This window comes from Brassica napus, chromosome C9, assembly GCF_020379485.1.
Source record: "Brassica napus cultivar Da-Ae chromosome C9, Da-Ae, whole genome shotgun sequence".
Taxonomy (NCBI): domain Eukaryota; kingdom Viridiplantae; phylum Streptophyta; class Magnoliopsida; order Brassicales; family Brassicaceae; genus Brassica; species Brassica napus.
In genome coordinates this window covers 64,151,046-64,174,303 of record NC_063452.1, presented here as the reverse complement: position 1 = coordinate 64,174,303, position 23,258 = coordinate 64,151,046, and the positions used below count along the sequence as shown (strand labels likewise).

Here is a 23,258-nt window from a genome sequence, read left to right as displayed (position 1 = left end):
AAAGTGGAGCTTCTTGGATTCTTTCAAATGCAGATGGTAAAGTGATGCTTCATGGTAGAAGATCCTTTTCCAGCATTAACAGTCGTTTAGAAGCATCTTTTGAAAGCTGGAGCTGGGCTATTGAAAGTATGAAATCGCTTCATTATAACTCAGTCATTTTCAGTGGTGAAGATCATGATCTCATCAAAGCAATCGTCAAGCCTTCAGCATGGCCAGCTCTCAAGTTTTATACCTCAAAACTCATGCCAATGTTCCAAAGCTTTTTGAATTGGCGTGTTTCATGGGCAGCACACAAAGATCTCAGAGGGGCTACACAAATCGCTAATAGTGTAGTCTCTAAGGATCTCTTTCAATCCTATATTGCTATTGGGTTTCCAGCTTGGCTTAGACACCTTTATGTTTAAAAGCAAGTTTGGTTTGTTCTGTTTTTAAAACTCTGTTTTAATTGGGATTGACTCTGATCCTTCTTGTAATCTTTTGGAATATATAAAATAGTGTTTAAAAAAAAAGATGTCTACCCATACCTGTTTTGTACTTGTTCCATAAGCCCTCAAAATCAAATATAAATTCCGTAAAACCGAGTTTTTTACATTTTACATTTTGAGAATTCACCTATTCTACGTGTAAATAAATAACTGTGTATTGCTTTTTGAAGATTGTTTCGGTAATATTTCGATATTAGTATACAATCCTCCTATAACAAACTTAGAACATCTTTATCCATAGTCTTTAGAAAGAGTTTTTAACAAAAAAGTGGGTGTAGGCCCTACTGAAAAAACAAAAGCCGTTGCCAAAAATTGTGAAATAAGGGACGCTTCTTGAACTGTTCGTGGACTCCACTGACACGTAGCGGTCCACGATTGATTCGAGTTTAATTTTTTTTTTTTTATAAATCAGGAAAAACAAAAATAATAATAATAAAAATCTAAATGAGGTTTTAGGGATAAAGATGCTCTTAACTCAGCTTTACATGTTGCTTAGACAATCGTTTATAGTCTATATATAATTAGTTTTATTGGGGTAAACATTGCAATTATATAGTGATGTTATTGGGTAAGGGAAAATGACTGGTCTTTGAATCATGTTTTTTTGCTTTGTTTATCAATTTATCAGGATTTACGCTACTGACCGGTCAGAGTAATACTAGTTTGTTGAATTATCTGACCACACTTTGGTCCAAACGTCCATACGCAAATTGCAAAACGATAAGACAGCTCATTATCATGCTAAGTAAACCCAAGTAATGTAATGTCCACAAGCCCAAATGGAATGTGTTAGCATATCTATATGGCTAATAACTGCATTTTCCTTGAGATTAATGTAACCCTGATATCCATTAACACTTGGTTGCTAAAAATATAATTACTGGCTGTGTTAAGAAGGAAAAAAAGATGACCAACGGGCAACGGTTGGTCATCATATACCATACATTTTTTCATGTGGGATCTTTTATAGAGTGAAACTCATTAGTCTTGAACCTTTTCTAGTGAATTGTCTACTGCCTAGTAGTATGTAACTAAAACAATTTGTTGATAATATATGATATTTAGAATCAACCAACAACATTTGCTCAAAAAAAAAAGAATCAATCAACATAAACAAATTTGTTAGACTACAATATCGCTTGTGATATTACATAATTTTGCTCCATAAATCTTGTTATAATATTTAACTGTATAACTTTTCTTTAGAGTTTCGAAATCAATTTTCTAAATATTTACCTGAGCTACCACCTTCTCACAAGTGACAAGTCACGAGTCAACTAATCATTAACTATAAATAAATCATAACATAATGTCACATTGTTAACATATATCTCTGCCTAAAAGGCTAAAACACTCCGAATCGATCTTATCCTTATCGTTTCCAAAAAAAACTCTAGTAAATGAAAGAAACCCGAAAGATAAAGAAAAGCCACTTGTTTAACCTAAAACATTCGTTGAATCAAACTGGTTAACTAAGAAATTAGCGAGTTTGGTTTGTAACTGACGTATCTTGTTTCGAGGTTAATTAGAATATGATCATATCGTTAATTCTTATGAACCCACCCTGCATGTGTTTTAAGTCCAAGAGAGATTCAGTGAACCAGGAAGGAAAATAATTTCAATTGTCTCTTACACTAATGAAAGGTTATGTTACAAAATCCAATTAATTAATACGCTAATAATAATTAATTATTTGGACACAAAGCCCAAAAGATTACGATCTAGTTAAAAAAGAGAGACAAGAAAGATTCTTTAAGCTGATGGATGATCTGTACCATGTAGCTTTGTTCCCTTTTTGGGTGTTTACGCTTACTTAACTGCCCAAGCAACATTGCTGAGGCTTTTTAAAATATTTGAAGTTGATTTATTGATCAAATCATGAAGCTATCTTCAATTAATTTTTGTTTTTGACATTAGAAATTTCATTTTGTTTTTGTTTCAACAATTAAAGCTATGTATAATGTGAGTGTATATAAAAACAAGTGTACTTTCTATGTTATGGTTCATTGAACATATACATCAAACATAGGACTGGGAGAAGCCCATGTTCTTTACATTGCTGCAAAGTCTTAGTTTCTTGTATTTAAATTTGCTTCCTATCCAGTATACATATATGCCAAGAGCATGGATAGTGATGAGTAAGTTAAATATATAGGGACAACTTAAATGAAAAGTGGAAAACAAATCCAATCGGGAAATATAGTAAGGTACAATGTATGAGTAACGAAAGCCCAAGCTGTACTTCCATTTATGTTGGAGATGATTACGAACACGTGGATTATATTTGATTATAAGTAGGAGAAATTCTTCTTTGGTTTTTGGTTTGATTTGTTGTTTCGTTAGTTTGGTTCAGGTTAGTAAATTATGATATGGTTTATTAACTGTTTCACCTTAAACCATATGAGTATACATGTAATTTATATTTTTGTTTGACGCAAGTTATCATGATAATTATGTTACATCTAGTACTAATGAGTTTTTTCTTCTTCTTTTTTTGTTAAAGACCAAAAGATATCGCCTTATCAAATACTTATGAGATTTAAAAGTTACTTTCCAGTAGATTATAATCAAATGACAAAATGAAAAATAACTTATTTAAAAATATAACTTATTTCAAATGACAATTAGCAAGATGAAAAATAACTTATTTTAAAAAAAATGAAAATAATAAATGACAGCAAACATGGCGCTTGGAAAATATAATTAAATATGTATACATAGTTTTTTTTGGTAAAATATGTATACATAGTTATACACACATATTTACGTATGATATCTATGTTCCAAAAGAAAAAAAACGTATGATATCTATTATTTTTTTAGTTTTCTTGTAACATCTATGATATCTATTTTAGTTATACATAAAAGCTTTCCATATAAAGACATGCTATTTTTAGCATTACGTGGAGTATACTAACCAATCCTGTTTTAATTGCCGGTTTTATATATTTCATGGACGACATTAACGTTCTCATTTATTCTTCCATTTGTTTCGTAGTCAACAACTTAAATAACTTCCCTTTGTACCAAAAACTTTTGTTATATTGTGTCAAATAACGTAATTTTGTCCCTCGCAATTTTATTATTTTATATGTAAATGGTAGATTTGTAATTTATGGAACATTTTCAGGCATTTAATTTCAAGTATCAGGAGTATATTTCTTCTAAATTTTAAAACCATTTAATGCTAACATCAAAATGAAATCTATCGGTCTGAAAAGAGTTTATGGCCAGAACAAAGACCAACTCTTTCTTTTATTTTGCTTGTTCTAATTAGTCCAACTTTTTCTTATAGAATGACTTGTGCTATATTCTCCCGGAGAAATCATGAAGTTGTTAACCGAGCTAGAGTAATAGCTAGTAGCCGTTCAGGTGTGTCGATCCTGGACCAGAAAGACCACAAGCTGACTAAGTGAACAATGTAATATATCTAGAAGTCCAAATTTTCAGACCACTAAGTTAAGTTTTGCATGGATTTTAAAAGTATTTATATATTTTAGATTTGCTTATAAAAATTAGATAAACTAAAAAGTATAAATTATTATTAGAAAGTTACGTTAAAAGTGAAACAAGTATATAACATATATATTTAAGTTACACCTAACAAAAAAAATCAAAGGCCTATCCTATACATCCGAAGCTAACATTTGCAAATAGTCAATTGATATATTCATTCTTCTGATGGCCCTTACGAGAAATAGTTATTTGATAGAGCAATTTAAAAATGTTAAGTTGATATTAAAAAGGTAATAATATTAGTTTTGATCAACAATGCAATGAGAGGGGGACCAGAATATTAAAATTAATATAAATCTCTTGTCCACTTATATTGGAATCAAAAACTAACGATGAGTATAAAAATAAAAAAAAACATTAAGATATTTGTAAACACTGAACTTAATTAAAAAGACGTTTATTATTTTGTCAGAAGAAAAAAGAATATTACTTTCTTTAATTTTGTTTTTTATATACAGTAAAATATCTCTCTCTCTCTCTCTCTCTGAAGGTGGCACAAGCACCCATAATGTGAGTGTGTATGTAAATATATAATTTTATATAATTTTGGATCTCTTTTTTTTATCTCATCTTTTCTTTCTCTGGGACGAAACTGATCTCTAATTTCTCTCTTTCCTTTTCTCTCTACCTATAAGAGTTTTCTCTGAGAAGATCCGTTTCTAGACTTCTCTCTTTCTCTCTCTCTCCCACTCACTGGATAATTACTAGGTCAAACTTTGGGATCATAGCGATTTCACAGGTTACTACTATCTCTTCTTTACAGAAACCCTAACTAATTTCTGGGATTTTGTACGTACTTTCATCCTCGTATGATATACTCGTTTCAGCTAGGTGGATCGTATTCGAGCTAGATCTCTCCCCCCTCGATATTTCTGGAATCGCAGACGTTAGGATTGTTTTCTCTGATCTAGTTTAAAAAAAAAAAAAAAAATCAATGAGAGGGAGATTGAAGCTAATCTTCTTCTACTGTGGGGACTTTCTTTGTGTATCTTTTTTTTTGTGGTTGACCTCTATTTTTTTTTGTTATCTCGAAAATCTAAATGCGTACATCATACGCACGCGGATCTCACCTTTTCGTCACCGTTACGATTCTGTTTATCTTCAATTCACTGAAGCTGCGTTGGGATTCGCTATTTTTTTGTTTCCAATTAATTGAGCTTACTAAGATTGAAGATATTTTACCGTTTTGTTTTTGTTTTCAGCTCTGAAGCTGTTTGTGGATGGTTTAAGGAGCATATGGGAGTGTGTATTTTGTTCTTGGCTCCATTTGGGCCGACTTAGCTCAAGGAAGCTTGCATTGACTTTAACTTAAAAAGCTCCCACTGGTTGGTTGTTACTAGGAGGAATCTTACGGTTATTTAAGTAAAAGACTACAGGAGCTGTAAAGCAAGGCGACAGCTCATAGTAACAGAAGAATCTGCGGATCAAAGGGAGTTTAATTTAGCAGGGGGAAGGGGTTATTAAGATCATAATATAATCTGTTATTTATATATAACTCGGTGAGTCTACTTTCAGTGTAACTACCAAATTGATTTGTTAGTGTTGTTAACCTTCCTCTTGAGTAATTTGATTATTATTATTATTTTCAGATAGATATATAGGATGGAAGGTGAGACTGTGAGTGTGAGACCTCCTCAGCAAGGAGGGTTCATCCAGCGAGTGGTTCCTGCTCTGTTACCAGTCCTTTTGGTCTCTGTCGGATATATCGATCCTGGGAAATGGGTTGTGAATATAGAAGGAGGTGCCCGTTTTGGGTATGACTTGGTGGCTGTTACTCTCCTCTTCAATTTGGCTGCCATCTTGTGTCAGTATGTAGCTGCTCTAATCAGCGTTGCAACTGGTAGAAACTTAGCTCAGGTATTTATTTGTTCACTCTTTCTCTGCGCTTTGTTGTTGTTGTTGTTGTTGTTGTCAGATTTGCTATTTTTGGAATGAATTTTAGTTGTGCAATTATACCATCTGTTCCCCCCCACCTTCTCTAACATTTTAATGTTGTTTACTTGGACAGATCTGCAATGAAGAATATGATAAGTGGACGTGCATGTTCTTGGGCGTTCAGGCGGAATTCTCTGCAATTCTACTCGACCTTACCATGGTAGTTACTTACAGTCTTAAAAGTTAAAATCTATATTTAATGCGAAAATGATTATTCTATCCCTCTGACTTGAGCTTCTCAATTTGAACAGGTTTTGGGTGTTGCACATGCACTTAACCTTCTCTTAGGGGTGGACTTATCCACTGGAGTGTTTTTAGCCGCCATGGATGCATTTTTCTTCCCTGTTTTCGCCTCTTTCCTTGTATGACTGGCCTCTCATCTTCCTTTTTTTTTTCTCTGTTTTCTTTTCCGTGCTCATTATTTGGAAAATAGCTGATATGCATCCAAAATTTTACAGGAAAATGGGATGGCAAATACAGTATCCATTTGCTCAGCAGGCCTGGTTTTATTTCTATATGTTTCTGGTGTCTTGCTGAGTCAGTCGGAGATCCCATTCTCTATGAACGGGGTGTTAACTCGCTTGAATGGAGAAAGCACATTCGCACTGATGGGTCTTCTTGGAGCAAGCGTCGCGCCTCACAATTTTTACATCCATTCTTATTTTGCTGGGGTAACCTCTTTCTTATTTCCTATGAATCTCTGTAATTCTGTTGAGCAACAATAGTCTTACTAAGCAGTGAACGCTTTATTGCAGGGAAGTACATCTTCGTCGGATGCCGACAAGAGCAGCTTGTGTCAAGACCATTTGTTCGCCATCTTTTGTGTCTTCAGCGGACTTTCAGTTGTGAATTATGTACTGATGAATGCAGCAGCAAATGTGTTCCACAGTACTGGCCTTGTGGTACTGACATTTCAGGACGCCATGTCACTGATGGAGCAGGTTTGTTCTGACAATTAATTCGTTTTTTAGGAAGACAGTCTGATTATTAACTATTTTGGTTCTTGATTGTTGAGCACAGGTATTTGGGAGTCCACTCCTTCCGTTGGTCTTTTTGATGCTCTTGTTCTTCTCTAGTCAAATCACGGCACTAGCTTGGGCTTTCGGTGGAGAAGCTGTCCTGCATGACTTCCTGAAGATAGAAATACCTGGTTGGCTTCATCGTGCTACTATCAGAATCCTCGCAGTTGCTCCTGCCCTTTATTGTGTGTGGACATGCGGTGCAGACGGTATATACCAGCTACTTATATTCACCCAGGTCCTCGTGGCGATGATGCTGCCGTCCGCTGCAATACCGCTGTTCCGCATTGCCTCGTCCAGGCAAATAATGGGTGTCCACAAAATTTCGCAGGTCGGCGAGTTCCTTGCGCTTGCAACGCTTCTGGGGTTTATGGGTTTGAATGTCGTTTTCGTTGTGGAAATGGTATTTGGGAACAGTGACTGGGCTGGCGGTTTGAGATGGAACACCTTGACGGGCACCTCTGTTCAGTACACCACGTTGCTTGTATCGTCTTGTGCATCCTTATGCCTGATGCTCTGGCTTGCAGCTACGCCGCTGAAATCTGCCAGTAACCTAGTAGAAGCTCAGATATGGAACATGGATGTTCAAAATGCGTTATCTTATCCATCTGTTCAAGAAGAGGAAACTGGAAAACTTGAAACAAGGCAGGATGAAGAAGAATCGGCAGTGCAGCTGGAAAGCAGGGTGAAAGATCAGTTAGATACTACGCCTGTCACTAGCTCGGTCTATGATCTGCCAGATAACATTCTAATGACGGATCAGAAAATCCGTTCGTGTCCTCTAGAGGAAAGCAAGTTGGACGTGAAAGTCTCCGCCTCTCAAGTTACTAGTTTTGGGGAAATCTCAGATGTGAAGGAACAGACAGTTTTGCAGTCAACGGTGATCAATGAGGTTACTGATGATAAGGATTTGGTTGTTGAAACAAAGATGGCAAAGATTGAACCGACGAGTCCGGTGGAGAAGACTGTTAGCATGGAGAATAATATCAAGTTCATTGCAAAGGACGTTGAAGGAGTTTCATGGGAAACAGAAGAAGCTACCCAAGCTGCCTCCCCTGCAAGCAACTTTCCTGCTGTTGTATCTGACGGTCCGCCTTCATTCCGCAGCCTAAGAAGCGAGGAAGGGGGAAGTGGTGCCGGAAGCCTTTCCCGGTTGCAAGGTTTGGGTCGTGCTGCTCGACGACACTTGTCTGCGATTCTTGATGAGTTTTGGGGACATTTATATGATTTTCATGGGCAATTAGTAGCTGAAGCCAGGGCAAAGAAACTAGACCAGTTGTTTGGCGCTGATCAAAAGTCACCCTCTCCTGTGAAAGTGGATTCTTTTGTAAGGGACAACACTAGCAGTGGATATTGCATGTCACCAACAACAAAGGGATTGGAACCACAGATGAATTCGAGTTTGTATGATTCACTGAAGCAGCAGAGGGCACCTGGAAGTATCGATTCTTTATATGGACTACAAAGAGGTTCATCACCATCATCATCACCGTTGGTCAACCGTATGCAGATGTTGACTGCATATGGTAACACTGCCAATAATAATAATGCTTATGAATTGAGTGAGAGAAGATACTCTAGCCTGCGTGCTCCATCGTCCTCAGAGTCTCGGGAACACCAACAACCAGCTACAATTCATGGATACCAGATTAAGTCCTATGTTGACAATTTGGCAAAAGAAAGGCTTGAAGCTTTACAGTCCCGTGGAGAGATCCCAACATCTCGATCTATGGCCCTGGGTTCATTGAGCTATACACAGCAACTGGCTTTAGCTTTAAAACAGAAGTCTCAGAATGGTCTAACCCCTGGACCAGCTCCTGGTTTTGAGAACTTTGCTGGGTCTAGAAACTTATCGCGACAATCCGAAAGATCTTACTACGGTGTTCCATCTTCTGGAAACACCGATTCTGTAAACGCCGTAGTTGCTAATGAGAAGAAGTATAGTAGCATGCCAGATATATCGGGATTGTCTATGTCAGCAAGGAACATGCATTCGCCAAACAACAAGAGTGGATACTGGGATGCATCAACTGGAGGAGGAGGAGCAGGGTATAGCGCTTCTTCGTATGGTCGTTTAAGCAATGAATCATCATCATTATATTCTAATTTGGGGTCAAGGGTTGGAGTAGCCTCGGGTTATGAAACCATTTCTCAGTCAAGAGGAGGCTACAGAGATGCATATACAATGCCGCAGAGTGCAACAACAGGGACTGGATCGCTTTGGTCCAGACAGCCCTTTGAGCAGTTTGGTGTAGCGGAGAGGAACGGCGCTGTTGGTGAGGAAGTCAGGAATCGATCAGCTCCGATAAATATAGACAACAACAACAACGCTTCTACCGTTGATGCAGAGGCTAAGCTTCTTCAGTCGTTCAGGAATTGTATACTGAAGCTTATTAAACTGGAAGGATCGGAATGGTTGTTTGGGCAAAGCGATGGAGTCGATGAAGAACTGATTGACAAGGTAGCTGCGAGAGAGAAGTTTATCTATGAAGCTGAAACGCGAGAAGCAAACCAAGTGGGTCACATGGGCGAGCCTCAGGTTTCATCCGTTCCGAACTGTGGAGATGGTTGCGTTTGGAGAGCTGATTTGATTGTGAGCTTTGGAGTTTGGTGCATCCACCGTGTCCTTGACTTGTCTCTCATGGAGAGTCGTCCTGAGCTCTGGGGGAAGTACACTTACGTTCTCAACCGCCTTCAGGTAAAAACAAAAAACCTCACACTCTCTCTTCTTCACTGAATCCGCAAGCTTGACTAAAAATTTGATTCAACAGGGAGTTATAGAACCGGCGTTCGCAAAGCTGCGGACACCGATGACACCATGCTTCTGCCTTCAGATTCCGGCGAGCCAACAAAGAGCGAGTCCGCCTTCAGCTTCTAACGGAATGTTACCTCCAGCTGCAAGACCAGCCAAAGGCAAATGCACAACAGCAGTCACACTTCTTGATCTAATCAAAGACGTTGAGATATCAATCTCTTGTAGGAAAGGCCGGACCGGTACAGCTGCTGGAGACGTGGCTTTCCCAAAGGGGAAAGAGAATTTGGCTTCCGTGTTGAAGCGGTATAAGCGTCGGTTATCGAATAAACCGGGCGGTATGAATCAAGATGGACCCGGTTCGAGAAAGGGCCTGAATGCTGCAGCGTCTGTGTACGGACCAATGGGTTGAAGAAGGACCATTTGAAACTCATGATGATCAAAGAGACGTCGAGAAGAAGCCGAAGAATCAAAACCTCTGCTTCGTTATTGTGTATTAAGAAAAAAAGAAGGGATTTTTGTTGCTTCAGAACTTTTCTTTCTTGTTAAGTTGGTTGTAATGTTATATGTTATCGAGTGTTATGTTATCCATACATATCATATAGGACCGGACCATAGCTACAAAACCGAATCCGGTTTGTGTAATTTGTTCCGGATTCAGAAACTAGTTCGTCGGTTTGAATGGTTAAAATCTCCTTTGACACGTGGCCGCATGAGTCAATAATTATCAGTCTTAGTGGTTACTTAAATCATTCAAGTTGAAGGAAAAGGAACCAGCAGAAGAGCAACAACTCTAATGGCGTTTGTGATCTACATATCGTTTTCGGCGATCCTTCTCCTCTTGATCGTGGCTATCGCTTTTTACCTCATCGGAAGAAAAATCGGCCGGCGAGAAGGTACGTCGCAGCTTCACTACGGTCCGCCGTTGGCTGGTATGCCAGCACCTGCACCGCCGCAAAAAGCTACACCGGAGGTTTAGCAAACGTTGTTTGTAATGATGTAATAATATGACGTAAACTTGTACTTTGTTCAATAAGTTCAATGAAGTGTATTTCACTCGTTATTGGGCCAATGCGGAAACAAATAAGCTCTTTACTGGGCCTAGATATTTTGAGAAAACACTTCGTTACGTTTTGTACTTTAGCGTACTTACTTCATGCCGTTTTTATAATATTCTCTCTAAAGAAAAGTCTTCCAAAAACTTTTAGTCCCAACGCAGAAAGTCTCCCTCTCGAATCATTTCTCTGCGTCCTTTTGGTGCTTGAAGAGATGACCATGGCAGCAACCTTCGCGAAACGGCTGATCGGAAGCCGATCCACCTCAACCGCAACCACTTCCGTCGCTAGGGCTTTCTGCTCCTCCACCACTCCAATCACCGCAACTTTGTTCCCTGGCGACGGGATCGGCCCCGAGATCGCTGAATCCGTCAAAAAGGTAATCATCATCATCATCCTTACGTATTGATCGTTGATTGATGGGAACTGATATTTGATCCAGGTGTTTACAACGGCCGGTGTGCCGATTGATTGGGAAGAACACTTCGTTGGGACCGAGATAGATCCGAGAACGCAGAGTTTCTTAACCTGGGAGAGTCTCGAATCCGTGCGTAGGAACAAAGTCGGTTTGAAAGGGCCAATGGCTACTCCGATCGGGAAAGGTCACCGCTCTTTGAATTTGACTCTTAGGAAAGAGCTGAATCTATACGCCAATGTTAGGCCTTGCTACAGTCTTCCTGGCTACAAGACTCGTTACGATGATGTTAATCTCATCACCATTAGGGAAAACACTGAGGGAGAATACAGTGGACTCGAGCATCAGGTTTATTTAAGTTTTGAGTAATTATGGTTAGTTTTTTGTGACAATTGTTTTTCTGATTTTCTGGAGTTGTGTTTGTTATAGGTTGTTAGAGGTGTGGTGGAGAGTCTTAAGATCATTACACGCCAGGCGAGTTTGAGAGTTGCCGAGTATGCGTTTCACTATGCTAAGACTCATGGAAGAGAGAGGGTTTCCGCTATTCACAAAGCTAACATTATGCAGAAAACTGATGGTCTTTTCCTCAAGGTCTACCCATTTTCTTATAAGGAGGTCAATGCTGTTATGTGTATAAGTGTCTCAATAGTCTTCTTTTGCAGTGTTGTCGTGAGGTTGCTGAGAAGTATCCTGAGATAACTTACGAGGAAGTAGTCATTGACAACTGCTGTATGATGGTAAGCTAGCCTACTTTGGGAAAAGTTTCGTTATTGTTTTGTGTGGAACATGTGAATGATAGTCTTGAGGATGCCCTTGTAGCTTGTGAAAAACCCAGCACTGTTTGATGTGTTGGTGATGCCAAACCTTTATGGTGACATTATCAGTGACTTGTGTGCTGGATTGGTTGGAGGACTAGGATTGACTCCAAGGTGAAACATTTGTTCCTTCATCTTGAGTAGTAGTTATGTAAAGTGTGATTATGAGCTAAATCAATTGAAATGCTTTTTTTTTTTATATTTGACACAGTTGTAATATAGGGGAAGATGGTGTAGCCCTTGCTGAAGCAGTTCACGGTTCTGCACCTGATATCGCTGGAAAGGTAAACAATAGCAAGTAAACTTGCATCAAGTCTTGTAGTCAGAAGCTTATCAAGTTAGTAGCTTAGTCTCGTTATGAACTTGATTTCAAATGGCCTTAGTATATGATCTTTTTCGTTTTAATCTTTTGTCGTTTTTTGCTTTGGCAATGATGTATAGAACTTGGCGAACCCAACAGCTTTGCTACTGAGTGGAGTGATGATGTTGCGTCACCTGAAGCTGAACGAACAAGCAGAACAGATCCACAGAGCAATCATCAACACGATAGCTGAGGGAAAATACAGAACCGCGGATCTTGGAGGAAGTTCCACCACCACGGACTTCACAAAGGCAATCTGTGACCATCTCTGAAACAATCGTAAAAAAATACTCAAATTCTTTATCGAATTTTCCTTTCTCGATTACGATTAGAATAAAAAGGTATTGGCTAATGAAGTTTTATACCCTTTGGAAGTTCATTGTTTCTGCCTCCAACACGTGTTCTTTACAATTTTCTGTGCTGCTGCCGTAAGGCAAGATTATTAACACAGGGAAAAAGGATGATGGTTTTCTGACAAAGAGTTTTGGTTTCTTGCTTGAATTATTTTTACCAACTTGTTTATCTTTGTTTGTTGTTATTGACATCAATTGATCGTTACAAACGTGGTACAGTCCTCGCATGGAAAAAAATGTTAAATAGTATTTAGTTTTCGAGATACTGCTACCATAACTCAACGTTAGAGAATGATGTTTAAAAAAAAAAAAAAAACTAATTACAAAATCTCAGCCCCCTTCAAGAGACCATTTCGGGATCCAGATCTTGGCGGAGAAATCGACGCGCGCGAAGGGGTTGAGGGCGGCGGAGCAGGTGCGGCAGCGGAGGGGAGCGTAGGGGACGGATTGGATGTCGCGGTGGTAGCGGATCGGGGAGATGCAGGTCGCGACGGGGACGACGCACTTGCTGGTTTCGACTTTGTTGCGAGGCCAGACGTTCCACATCATCCGGACTGAGTCGATTCCTTCGGGATCGAGGCTCTCCATCTCTGCCATGATTTTATTGATCGATCGGAGGAAGGATTCAACAACAATTGGGAGAAACGTTAATCAACGGTTGCCTTGTCGGAGCTCTGACGCCGAGGTTTTCCATGTGAGGAGAGTCGGCTTTGGAGTAACGGCGCGGCCGTTCTGAAGGATTGTGGTGGAGATGGAGCGGCTTGCATGTTGTAGTCGTTTAACCCGGAAGATGGAGGCTAACCTAGATCCATCATCTTGTTGCGGGATGGGGTGGAGGCTTCCTCAGTTCTACCGTCGCCGCTCTAGCTTTTGGGAAGAGGAGGCTCAATCAGCTCCTTCTTCGCCGGTTTTGGTCACGGAGGGTGGAGGCTAACAAAGCTCCGCGCTGTCGTTGTGGAATCCCGGGTCTTTTGGGTTGAGGTGACGGTTTCGATTTGTTGAAGGTTGAGGTGAGTCGTGGGTCGCAACGGTTAAGATCTCAAGAAGAAGATCTCCGGCGACGGTTTCTTTTGTTTGAAGAGAAGGTTAGCGGTAGTTCTCGTCGTTCTTGTCTAGGGTTTCCGGTGGTTCATAGGCGGAAGAGATCTCGTTCAACGATTGAACTCTCCTGCGGGGTGACAAGGCGGCGTAGAAATCCGATGGCGCGGAAGCTCTTTAGGTTCGGAGCTCCGGCGAATAGTTGTGACGGTGGAAAGCGTCGGTGGCTGTGCGTGGATGGGGCGAATAAGTTGAGGCGAGCGACACGTGGAGGGCGGATCATCCAGATCATAGCACGTGTTCTGCTCTGCTTCCTTCCCGCGCGTCCAGAGCAACCACGGCGCAGCGTTTGTGGGCCTTGGGCCATGTGTCTTATTTGGGCTTCGGCCGGTTTTTTCTGTTGCCAATGTCTTTCTTGGGTTTTGTGGGTTGTAAGCGAGTGGTCTTGGGCCTCGGCCGTGGGCTAGGCCCAGTGGTTCAATAAAATTTCAATTTGGAAAAAAAAAAAATCATTCTTTTGTGGAAATTTTAGATTAACTAACATTCAATGAATGGGCATAATTACTCGGCCCACCAAGGCTACCGACAAAATAAACACATTTACGATTTTAATTAAAAAAAAGAAACCCAATAAGGGAGAAGAAAATGTCGTAGGTGTACCAACCTTCCGCGAGCTCTTTGAATATAAACAAGACGCCTTCACACACCACTCAACTCGCCTCCTCTGATACAAATAAAAAGCGGATCTGAATCTAAACCTCTCTTCTCAGATTCATCATCATGTCATCCTCTAACTACGATGGAATCCTCCTCGGGATGGGCAACCCACTCCTCGACATCTCTGCCGTCGTCGACGAGGACTTTCTCACCAAGTCAGATCCCTCTCTTTTCAAATCGCTCTATTGTTTGTTTTTTTTTTCTTTCTATCGCAGTCGTTTCGTTCGAATCTAGATTTGATCGTTTAAATCTTTTCCGATGTGAACAGATACGACGTCAAGCTGAACAATGCGATTCTCGCCGAGGAAAAACATTTGCCCATGTAAGCATTATTGCTTTTTTTTGGTCTACGTTTAAACTTTGTTTTCATGTTAGTGGAATCGTTCGCTACAAGTCGTGTATCCAACTTTTATTTTGGTTTCGTGAGTCAAAATTTTAATATGGATTGAGTAGGGAAACGCAAAGGTCTTTTTTAATAATGTTGCATATTGATTGGTTAAATTAGGCTTTGTAATCAATAATGTTTATCATGTTATATATAAACTGACAAGTAACAAAAAGGATATTTAATCTTTCTTTGTTTTATCTTTTACGGCTACCCTTTGACACACTGTGTTCAAATTCATTGTTAAACACATAGTTGATGGGTTTTATTATACATGAAGCAATTTTGTTTTTTTTATAGGTATGATGAGATGAGTAGCAAGTTCAATGTTGAATACATTGCCGGAGGTATTTCATCTTTTTTCTTTTTTTTTTGAGTATCCTCTTAAAACTTTAATCGTATATTCCTTGACAAGGAGGTGATGATATTTTCTTTATTCATTCCTTTTCAGGTGCTACTCAGAACTCTATCAAAGTGGCTCAGGTACATTCTTTTGCCTTCTTCTTGTGCTTTCTTTTTGGTATGTGTGAACAACTGCTAAAATCAAGGGTGTTTTTTTCACTTGCTGACCTGCAGTGGATGCTTCAAATTCCTGGGGCTACCAGTTACATGGGTTCCATTGGAAAGGACAAATACGGCGAGGCTATGAAGAAGGATGCTACAGCTGCTGGTGTCAATGTAAACCCTATGTCCTTGTCTCCTCTGGTTTCATGTTGAGTCTATGTTCTTTTTGTCTTTGGGCATAGTTGTTGAAACCAAGGTGTATTAACATTACAGTATTCTCTGTGTATCAGGTTCACTACTATGAGGATGAGTCAGCACCTACTGGAACCTGCGGTGTCTGTGTTGTTGGTGGAGAGAGGTCGCTTATTGCCAATCTTTCAGCTGCTAACTGCTACAAGGTTGAGCACCTTAAGAAGCCTGAAAACTGGGCATTGGGTAAGATCCATTTCCCGTTAAAAAGATCTGTTTCTATTTCTTCATGATATGTCTTCAAATATGTTTCTGTGTAGTTGAGAAGGCCAAGTTCTACTACATCGCTGGATTCTTCCTCACGGTGTCTCCCGAATCCATTCAGTTGGTATCTGAGCACGCTGCTGCTAACAACAAGGTACACTACATTTGATCCTACATTCCATTAGACCCTGTTTCACCAGACTCGTTTACTTGTATTAATAACATCCTCGACACTAATCTTTCAGGTGTTCACAATGAACCTCTCTGCTCCATTCATCTGTGAATTCTTCAAAGATGCGCAGGAGAAGTTCTTGCCGTAAGAAATACCTAATCATTTGTTATGATATTAAAGATTTTATGATTGCGTAAATGTACTTAAAAGCACCCTGCATTGCTCGGACAGGTACATGGACTTTGTTTTTGGCAATGAGACAGAGGCAAGAACCTTCTCCAAGGTTCATGGCTGGGAGGTACTATTTCTCTTACACGACTAAACTTCAACAAGCTGCTTCTGTTTTCTATTACAGAAATAATAAAACTTAACCTGTTTACATGTTTATATATATATATATATAGACCGAAGATGTGGAACAAATAGCTGTCAAGATCTCACAGCTACCCAAGGCCACAGGAACATACAAGAGGACCACCGTGATTACACAGGGCGCAGACCCAGTGGTTGTTGCTGAAGATGGAAAGGTCACGAAATACCCTGTGATCCCTCTCTCAAAGGAGAAGCTTGTTGACACCAACGGTGCAGGTACTCATTTAATAGCCAAACCTCCAACATTCAACTATAAGCTTAGTGATATGACCATAGAATAAGCGCATCCTTGTCATTTCAAGCAACTTAACCGTTGTCTGTGGACATACCTCTGGCAGGTGATGCATTTGTGGGAGGATTCATGTCACAGTTGGTGAAAGGGAAATCGATTGAGGAGTGCGTGAAGGCCGGATGCTACGCGTCTAACGTGGTGATCCAAAGATCTGGCTGCACTTACCCTGAGAAGCCCGACTTCAACTAAATTATATACTGAGCCATCCTCAGTTTTGTGATATCTTCCAAATAAAAACAAGTATCTTTGATTCAACAATCTCTCAACGAGTTTTTTTTTTTTTTTTGGCTTTTGTTTTTATTTACCATAATCATTGATACTTTAATATCATTCGGTTGAGAAAAATTATATCTTGCTCCGTAATATGAAGTATATGATATGTTGATGCAACGCAATCAATAAGGGCTTATATCAGCTAAAAATGGTTCATATTACAAATGTCTTCATTAGCTCTACATAGATCTCAAGAGGACCCGTGTTACATTAGCCGAAAAACTAAACCTTTACTCGAATTAGAGACTCATCAAGATCAAGACTCAAGACTAGCGGGGAGAAACGCAACGGAGGACCTCGAGGAAGACAGTTTCGTCGCAAAGGATACAGAGCTTAGAGTCTCCTGAAGTGAAGTCATCGTAAGCTTCGTCTTTCGATTGATCAAGCAAAGCCCTGATGGTGGGATCGTGAAGCAACGTGATCTTGATGACGAACCTCTTGTAACTCTCCTCTTCTTTGCCTACGTACACCACTAGGTGTCCCTTTGGTACGTCATGTGGTATATGAAGGTTCTCGGTCGAAGCACGACGATTCGCTACTCTGCTAGACATTTGCTTCCATGCCTTTGTGATCAGCTTGCTCTTCTTCATCATGGTTATGATTTATGAGAGAGAAGAGAGATATAGAGGGAGAGAGATGGACGTTTTCTTAGGAGGTTAGTGCGAGATGAAATGTATAGAGGTACTAGTTTCGTACGTTGTATATATACACACAAAGTCATAAACGTAGGTCCACTATATGTGTGTATTGTTAATGATTTGTTTTGGACCATGTCGTCTTCTTTTGCAATAATACATGATCTACATGATTAGTTATTATGAAAACTATGTGAATGTTCCATTCCGTATACTTTACTACCATGAAAAAAATATATAAATATTCATATGATATTTACTAAAAAAACTATAATATGTGTCATTCGTTTGTCAACTACGGCCATGCTGTACTTTGACATACGAGATCGTACGAACATGCATCTTCCCTAATTTATTAGTTTTGTAATCTTTTAATTTCTCATGAAAACAAACAATCTCTATCGGCATGGCTCGCATTGGCACTCAACTATTGGGCAACTAAAAATAATACTAATATATAACCCCTTCTTTAATAAAGAAAACCGTAAAAAATAGTAAAGTATTTGTGTGTTTGCCCATATATACATAAAAGTACATGCTGTACACGCATCTCCATTTATTATGATAAAATACACACAGGAGCCCATGTACCACTTATTAATGTAATCCTTTGTTGCACAAAAAAACACACAGGAGACCGTAAGTGCTGTACAGTGTACACGCATCTCCATTCAGCCACAAGTATGCTAAGTGGTAGAATCACTTTAATTAGGTTATTCTTCATTTTTATTCTTATATTCAAATCCAGTTTATCAACATACGATTTTAGTACCACTTTGATTGAAAGTGAAACAATAAGGCTATCAATCCCAATCAGATGCAAACAGTACACATGTATTCATTGGTAATGTAAGAAATAGCATAATCTAATATATGAATGATGATGTAGACTACCCTATGCATTCTCAGCTGATTTTTGAGTTGGAAGTTTATACCCACATATCAAGTAATTCATATAGCTTTGTGTAGTTTTTATGTAGGAAACCTTTATCAAAATATTAAACAAATAACTAAAACTTATGGAGAAACATTTCTGTTTCTGATTAAAAGGAGAAATGCATTATTTTTGAAGCTGTGAAAATAAGGGTCCCCACGGTTTGATTAAATGTAGGAGGAAGATAAGATCTAAAAGACATGAGAAATGGGATAAGACTCTTGGACATAGTGCATCGATATGTTACCCTCGTTCTTAAAGTTGTTCATGTAATCATCGATATCCAAAATGAAGAATTCTAAGCATTTTTAAATTCAAAATTTGAGACAAGGTGTATGCATGAATTCGTTATATGTGTATAACTTGAAGGTAAATTGGTTGTGTTATATAAATCGAATGGCCGATTTGTTTTGCTGGATTTCACCATTGTGATGTGTCACTGGCGATTACCAAAATAAAATACTGCTAAAATATAATCAAATTATTAAACTAATTAATATGTATCTTATCCGAACCGATTTGTAATGCTGGAATTAACCATCGTGATGTGTCACTGGTGATTACCAAAATCTTAACATACACCTATAGTATTTTATAAATCATGGTATCACGCGTAAGCATGTTCAATAGTGGTTAAAGGCTGTCAACCATGAACCATTATTATATATTATTGGTGGTTGACCATATGTTTTGTGTTAATATACGGTGGATGCCTAACATAATTTGCATAACCGTGAGATGTTTTACGGAGGAAATTGTTAACATACTCAGAATTGCATACATGTAATCTGTACATGCTTTGTTAGTAGTACGTATCGAGTATCGTGTAGCCGAAGTGTCTCCTTCGGAAACTTTAACAAAGAAAATTAACAAATACGTGTATCCTTGTCATGCATGCATGCAGGAAGATTCCCGTAAATAAATGGCGTTAATTAAAATTTGAATTCGAAATACTTGTTCACAAATGCAAATTGTCTGATCTTTGAAGGAATGATAGGTATCTTTATCTATGATACTCTAGATGTAACTGATGAGAAGTACTGGCTACATTATTAAACATTTCTACGACTTAATTTTAATATGATACTCTAGATGTAAATCTTGAGATTTAACTTTTCATCGACTTAAGTACATATCTACGTATTATTTGAGTATAACTAAATTGCTACTAGAATATTAATTTTCTTAAGTGGTGGCATCCATTTTTTTCTTCTTATTTATTGTGTTTTGTTTTGTGTTGGATATTCTGATGGACAGGCCGGTGATTCATCCCATTGCTTAATTCTGCTTCTCTCTTTAAGGAAAGGAGAGACCATTACTAACCTTTCGATCAGAATAGATTCATTCATAGCCGTTCAACATATGACTTCCTGATATTCCGTGTGGAATTAACTGAAAGCAGGAACGTAACTTCCAAATTAAGTTTCTCGTGACGAAGGTTCATTGTGGTTAAAATCTCACGTCCTCCGGACATATATTTATGAGGAGATAAGTGATGGGCTTAGACTACATTTTAGTTAATATCTAATGCGATTTGATGAAGATATCAAAACATTGTAGGATGAAAAAAGCTTTAAAAAAAAAACGTGCATGCTTCCTGCTTTCGCATTGGAATGTGATTATGTTATACTGCATGAAGCATGCCTATTCACTTACACTCTTGACCCATCTTGAGCCCAAATAAATGGTTCTTGACTTCGTGTGCGAACTATGCCACCTCGACTCTTTCGGTTTCAAATATGTATTTTCTTTTTATGCAGCACGTACGGTGTGCTAATACAGCAGTAATACGTTCATCATTCGCACTGGCATATCCCTTGTTCATACCCAATTCAGCAAAAACGAACATGTGCTCGATTTATGACAAAGACGCATTAAACTTTTGAAGTGTGATGAATACAACTTTATTTTGTGTGCTTTAGTTGCACAGTTCTCTCCCATATAAGATGAGACACATGAATGATAAAACATTTACTCACCTTTTTTCATATTAAAAAGATGCAAATGGAATTCATTGGTCTGATCATTGTCACGAAACAATAAATCCAAGCTCCATGTTGAATATTTACGTACGGAATATATATATATTCCACAAATTTAGTTTTAAAACCAAGAGATCAAAAGAGAGAATTTAAATACAGTATTTTAGTTTTTTCTTTGTATATTAAAATTGATGTTCTAACTTTAATTAATACATTTTGTTTTAAAAATAAAATATAAATTAAAATCTAAAATTAACAAAAAATAAAGTATGTATTTTATTTTTATTAATAATAAGTGTGTATATATCTTAAAAGTTAAAACAACAAAAAAAGAAAAAACAAGTCGTGTGCTTTTGCAGTCAAGAACGTTGACTTCTTCCTCTCCTCTCCTAGTCGTCGTCTTCGTCTTCTTCTTCTTCTTCCAACTTTTATTTCCGAATTCATATCAAAAGACCCTTTCATATAGATTTTTCTTTCAGTTCCTCAATCCAGTTTTGTAATCTAACTCCTTCGCTTCGCTATCCTGAGAAAAAAATTGTTTATGTACTCAAAAGATCTCAAAGGTGAGCTTAGGTTTCGTTTGCTAAATAAATTTTGGGGCTTTTTCTATCTTTGTACTATTCATAGGATTCTCTGTGTTGTTGTTGATCAGTTTGATTCAATAGATCAAATCAGGAATGAATCGAACTAAGTAACTAGTTCATTTGATTACTTTACTTCTTGTCTTTGTCTTTGTCTTCAGTGGAGAAGCCACGTGGGTGTTTTCCTCTCCTCGGGAGAATGAAGAAGTGCTTCTTATTCCCTCACGGAGACAACAACAAGAGAGACGAACAGAGAAGCCCTAAACCTCTCTCACCCCTCTCCGACCACCGTTCTGGCTTCACCATTAACGGTTCTACTAACGGCTCTGGAACCAGCATGGTTTCATCATCCACTGGGAGGACCTCCTTGCCCGTTAGAGAAAACAACCTCAGAGAGTTCACCATCGCTGATCTCAAATCCGCCACCAAGAACTTCAGCCGCTCCGTTATGATAGGCGAAGGCGGCTTCGGCTGCGTCTACTGGGGAACCATCAAGAGCTCGCAAGACCCTTCCAAGAAAATCGAAGTCGCGGTGAAACAGCTCGGCAAGAGAGGGTTGCAGGGTCATAAGGAGTGGGTGACGGAAGTTAACTTTCTTGGGGTGGTGGAGCATCCAAACTTGGTGAAGCTTTTGGGTCATTGCGCAGAAGACGACGAACGTGGGATCCAGAGGCTTTTGGTTTATGAATACATGCCAAACCAAAGCGTCGAGTTTCATTTAGCTCCACGTTCGCCGACTGTGCTTACTTGGGATCTCAGGTTGAGAATAGCGCAAGACGCGGCCCGGGGTTTAACATACCTCCACGAAGAAATGGACTTCCAAGTAAGGAACATGAACTCTTTTTTTTTTTTTTTTTATCATCAACATAAACAGACTCGATTACGACTCAATATAATTTTGTAGATAATATTTCGAGATTTCAAGTCCTCCAACATTCTACTAGACGAGGATTGGAAAGCAAAGCTTTCGGATTTCGGGTTGGCTCGGTTAGGTCCTGAACCAGGATCAACTCATGTCTCTACTGGTGTAAGTCTTTTGTACATTTCACACTTCATTTGGTTTGATACAAAATCATTAAGTTGTTTATGGGGTTTAACAGGTGGTAGGAACAATGGGCTACGCAGCTCCAGAATACATCCAGACAGGTCGTCTGACATCGAAAAGCGACGTGTGGGGTTACGGAGTTTTCATCTACGAGCTCATTACAGGAAGGAGGCCACTAGACAAGAACAGGCCTAAAGGAGAGCAGAAGCTTCTTGAATGGGTGAGACCTTACTTAAGCGACACAAAGAAGTTTAGGCTCATTATAGACCCGAGGCTTGAAGGCAAATACTTGATCAAACCGATTCAGAGACTAGCTGTCCTAGCCAACCTCTGCCTTGCTAGGAACCCAAAGGCACGTCCGAAGATGAGTGAGGTGTTGGAGATGGTGACGAAGATTGTGGAAACTTCTTCGCCTAGGAGTGGTGGCAAGAAGCAGCTGCTTCCACTCAGGAGTCTATCTAGAGATGAGGAAGAGAAGAGCAACAAGGTTGTTGATGGTGGAGAAGGAGGTTGGTTGGATAAGTTATGGAACCCAAAGAATGTGAGAGCTTGTTAATTCGGATACAAGTACACACTACTACAGCCTTTGCTTATCTTCTGTAATTCAACAAATTCAAATATTTTTTTTTTCTGGTTTGTTAATTTTATATTTGCAACTTAAAAGTGGTTGTGTTGTTTCCATAATGAGCATATAATAAACAAATTAATGTATTCCACAATTATAATACTAAGTTGTTCCTAGTCAATCCATTAATAGAAAAAAATATATAGCGTATTTTTATGTTTTCTAAAAAATAATAAAAGAACGTCTTTGCTTGTTGCTTATTTGTTTTAAATATGTTTTCCTTGTAGATTTTAAACTATTTTAGGAAAAATAATATTTCTCAAAGAATTTAGTTTGAAGGAGTTTTATATTACTATTGATGATAATGGGAACTTATGTGTAGTCATAATGTGTAGAAACAAATAAAATAAGAACTTGTGTGTGTTTATTTGCATTATGTTATGTTATGGATTTAATACTGTTTTTTTGTTAAAATTTTTAGGAGACTTTTTTTTTTTGAAACACATGAAAATACGGAGAGAACAAAGACTCTAAACCTCTTTGACCATCATTATACGTTAGTTTAGGATGCAACTATGCATTAAAATAATATAGTTATATTTTT

At 38.6% G+C, this 23,258-nt stretch overlaps 5 protein-coding genes across 7 annotated transcripts; 4 read left to right on the top strand and 1 right to left on the bottom strand.

Annotated features, from left to right (window-relative positions):
- The first annotated feature begins 4,519 nt into the window (after window positions 1–4,519).
- LOC106372628 (ethylene-insensitive protein 2-like) lies at window positions 4,520–10,302 on the top strand. Of its 3 annotated transcripts, none has more exons than XM_048768377.1 (10): window positions 4,520–4,740; window positions 4,829–4,887; window positions 5,204–5,500; window positions 5,591–5,858; window positions 6,010–6,096; window positions 6,188–6,298; window positions 6,395–6,607; window positions 6,692–6,877; window positions 6,957–9,653; window positions 9,727–10,302. In XM_048768377.1, exons 4-10 carry the CDS (start codon window positions 5,604–5,606, stop codon window positions 10,117–10,119), a joined length of 3,942 nt encoding a protein of 1,313 aa, XP_048624334.1. In that variant the 5' UTR covers window positions 4,520–4,740; window positions 4,829–4,887; window positions 5,204–5,500; window positions 5,591–5,603; the 3' UTR covers window positions 10,120–10,302. The 3 variants fall into 3 exon arrangements, with proteins under 3 accessions (XP_048624334.1, XP_048624333.1, XP_048624335.1); XM_048768378.1 differs by having other exon boundaries at window positions 4,570–4,740; window positions 4,833–4,887; XM_048768376.1 differs by lacking the exon at window positions 4,829–4,887 and having other exon boundaries at window positions 4,540–4,740.
- Window positions 10,303–10,880: 578 nt separating this feature from the next.
- LOC106372629 (isocitrate dehydrogenase [NAD] catalytic subunit 5, mitochondrial-like) lies at window positions 10,881–12,854 on the top strand. Its single transcript, XM_048768379.1, has 7 exons — window positions 10,881–11,141; window positions 11,205–11,525; window positions 11,607–11,768; window positions 11,840–11,914; window positions 11,997–12,106; window positions 12,204–12,276; window positions 12,434–12,854. Exons 1-7 carry the CDS (start codon window positions 10,977–10,979, stop codon window positions 12,623–12,625), a joined length of 1,098 nt encoding a protein of 365 aa, XP_048624336.1. The 5' UTR covers window positions 10,881–10,976; the 3' UTR covers window positions 12,626–12,854.
- Window positions 12,855–14,364: 1,510 nt separating this feature from the next.
- LOC106436024 (adenosine kinase 2) lies at window positions 14,365–17,002 on the top strand. Its single transcript, XM_013876981.3, has 11 exons — window positions 14,365–14,616; window positions 14,730–14,783; window positions 15,147–15,193; window positions 15,298–15,329; window positions 15,423–15,524; window positions 15,641–15,785; window positions 15,860–15,957; window positions 16,049–16,119; window positions 16,207–16,273; window positions 16,380–16,563; window positions 16,686–17,002. Exons 1-11 carry the CDS (start codon window positions 14,525–14,527, stop codon window positions 16,826–16,828), a joined length of 1,035 nt encoding a protein of 344 aa, XP_013732435.2. The 5' UTR covers window positions 14,365–14,524; the 3' UTR covers window positions 16,829–17,002.
- LOC106436025 (auxin-induced protein 15A) lies at window positions 16,910–17,814 on the bottom strand. The gene has a single exon (XM_013876982.3). It carries the CDS (start codon window positions 17,503–17,505, stop codon window positions 17,182–17,184), a length of 324 nt encoding a protein of 107 aa, XP_013732436.2. The 5' UTR covers window positions 17,506–17,814; the 3' UTR covers window positions 16,910–17,181.
- Window positions 17,815–20,769: 2,955 nt separating this feature from the next.
- Window positions 20,770–22,835, top strand: LOC106424334 (serine/threonine-protein kinase PCRK2-like). The gene is made up of 4 exons (XM_048768375.1): window positions 20,770–21,026; window positions 21,206–21,867; window positions 21,949–22,071; window positions 22,145–22,835. The coding sequence occupies exons 1-4, from the start codon at window positions 21,005–21,007 to the stop codon at window positions 22,643–22,645; spliced, it is 1,308 nt and encodes a 435-aa protein (XP_048624332.1). The 5' UTR covers window positions 20,770–21,004; the 3' UTR covers window positions 22,646–22,835.
- The last annotated feature ends 423 nt before the right edge of the window (window positions 22,836–23,258 follow it).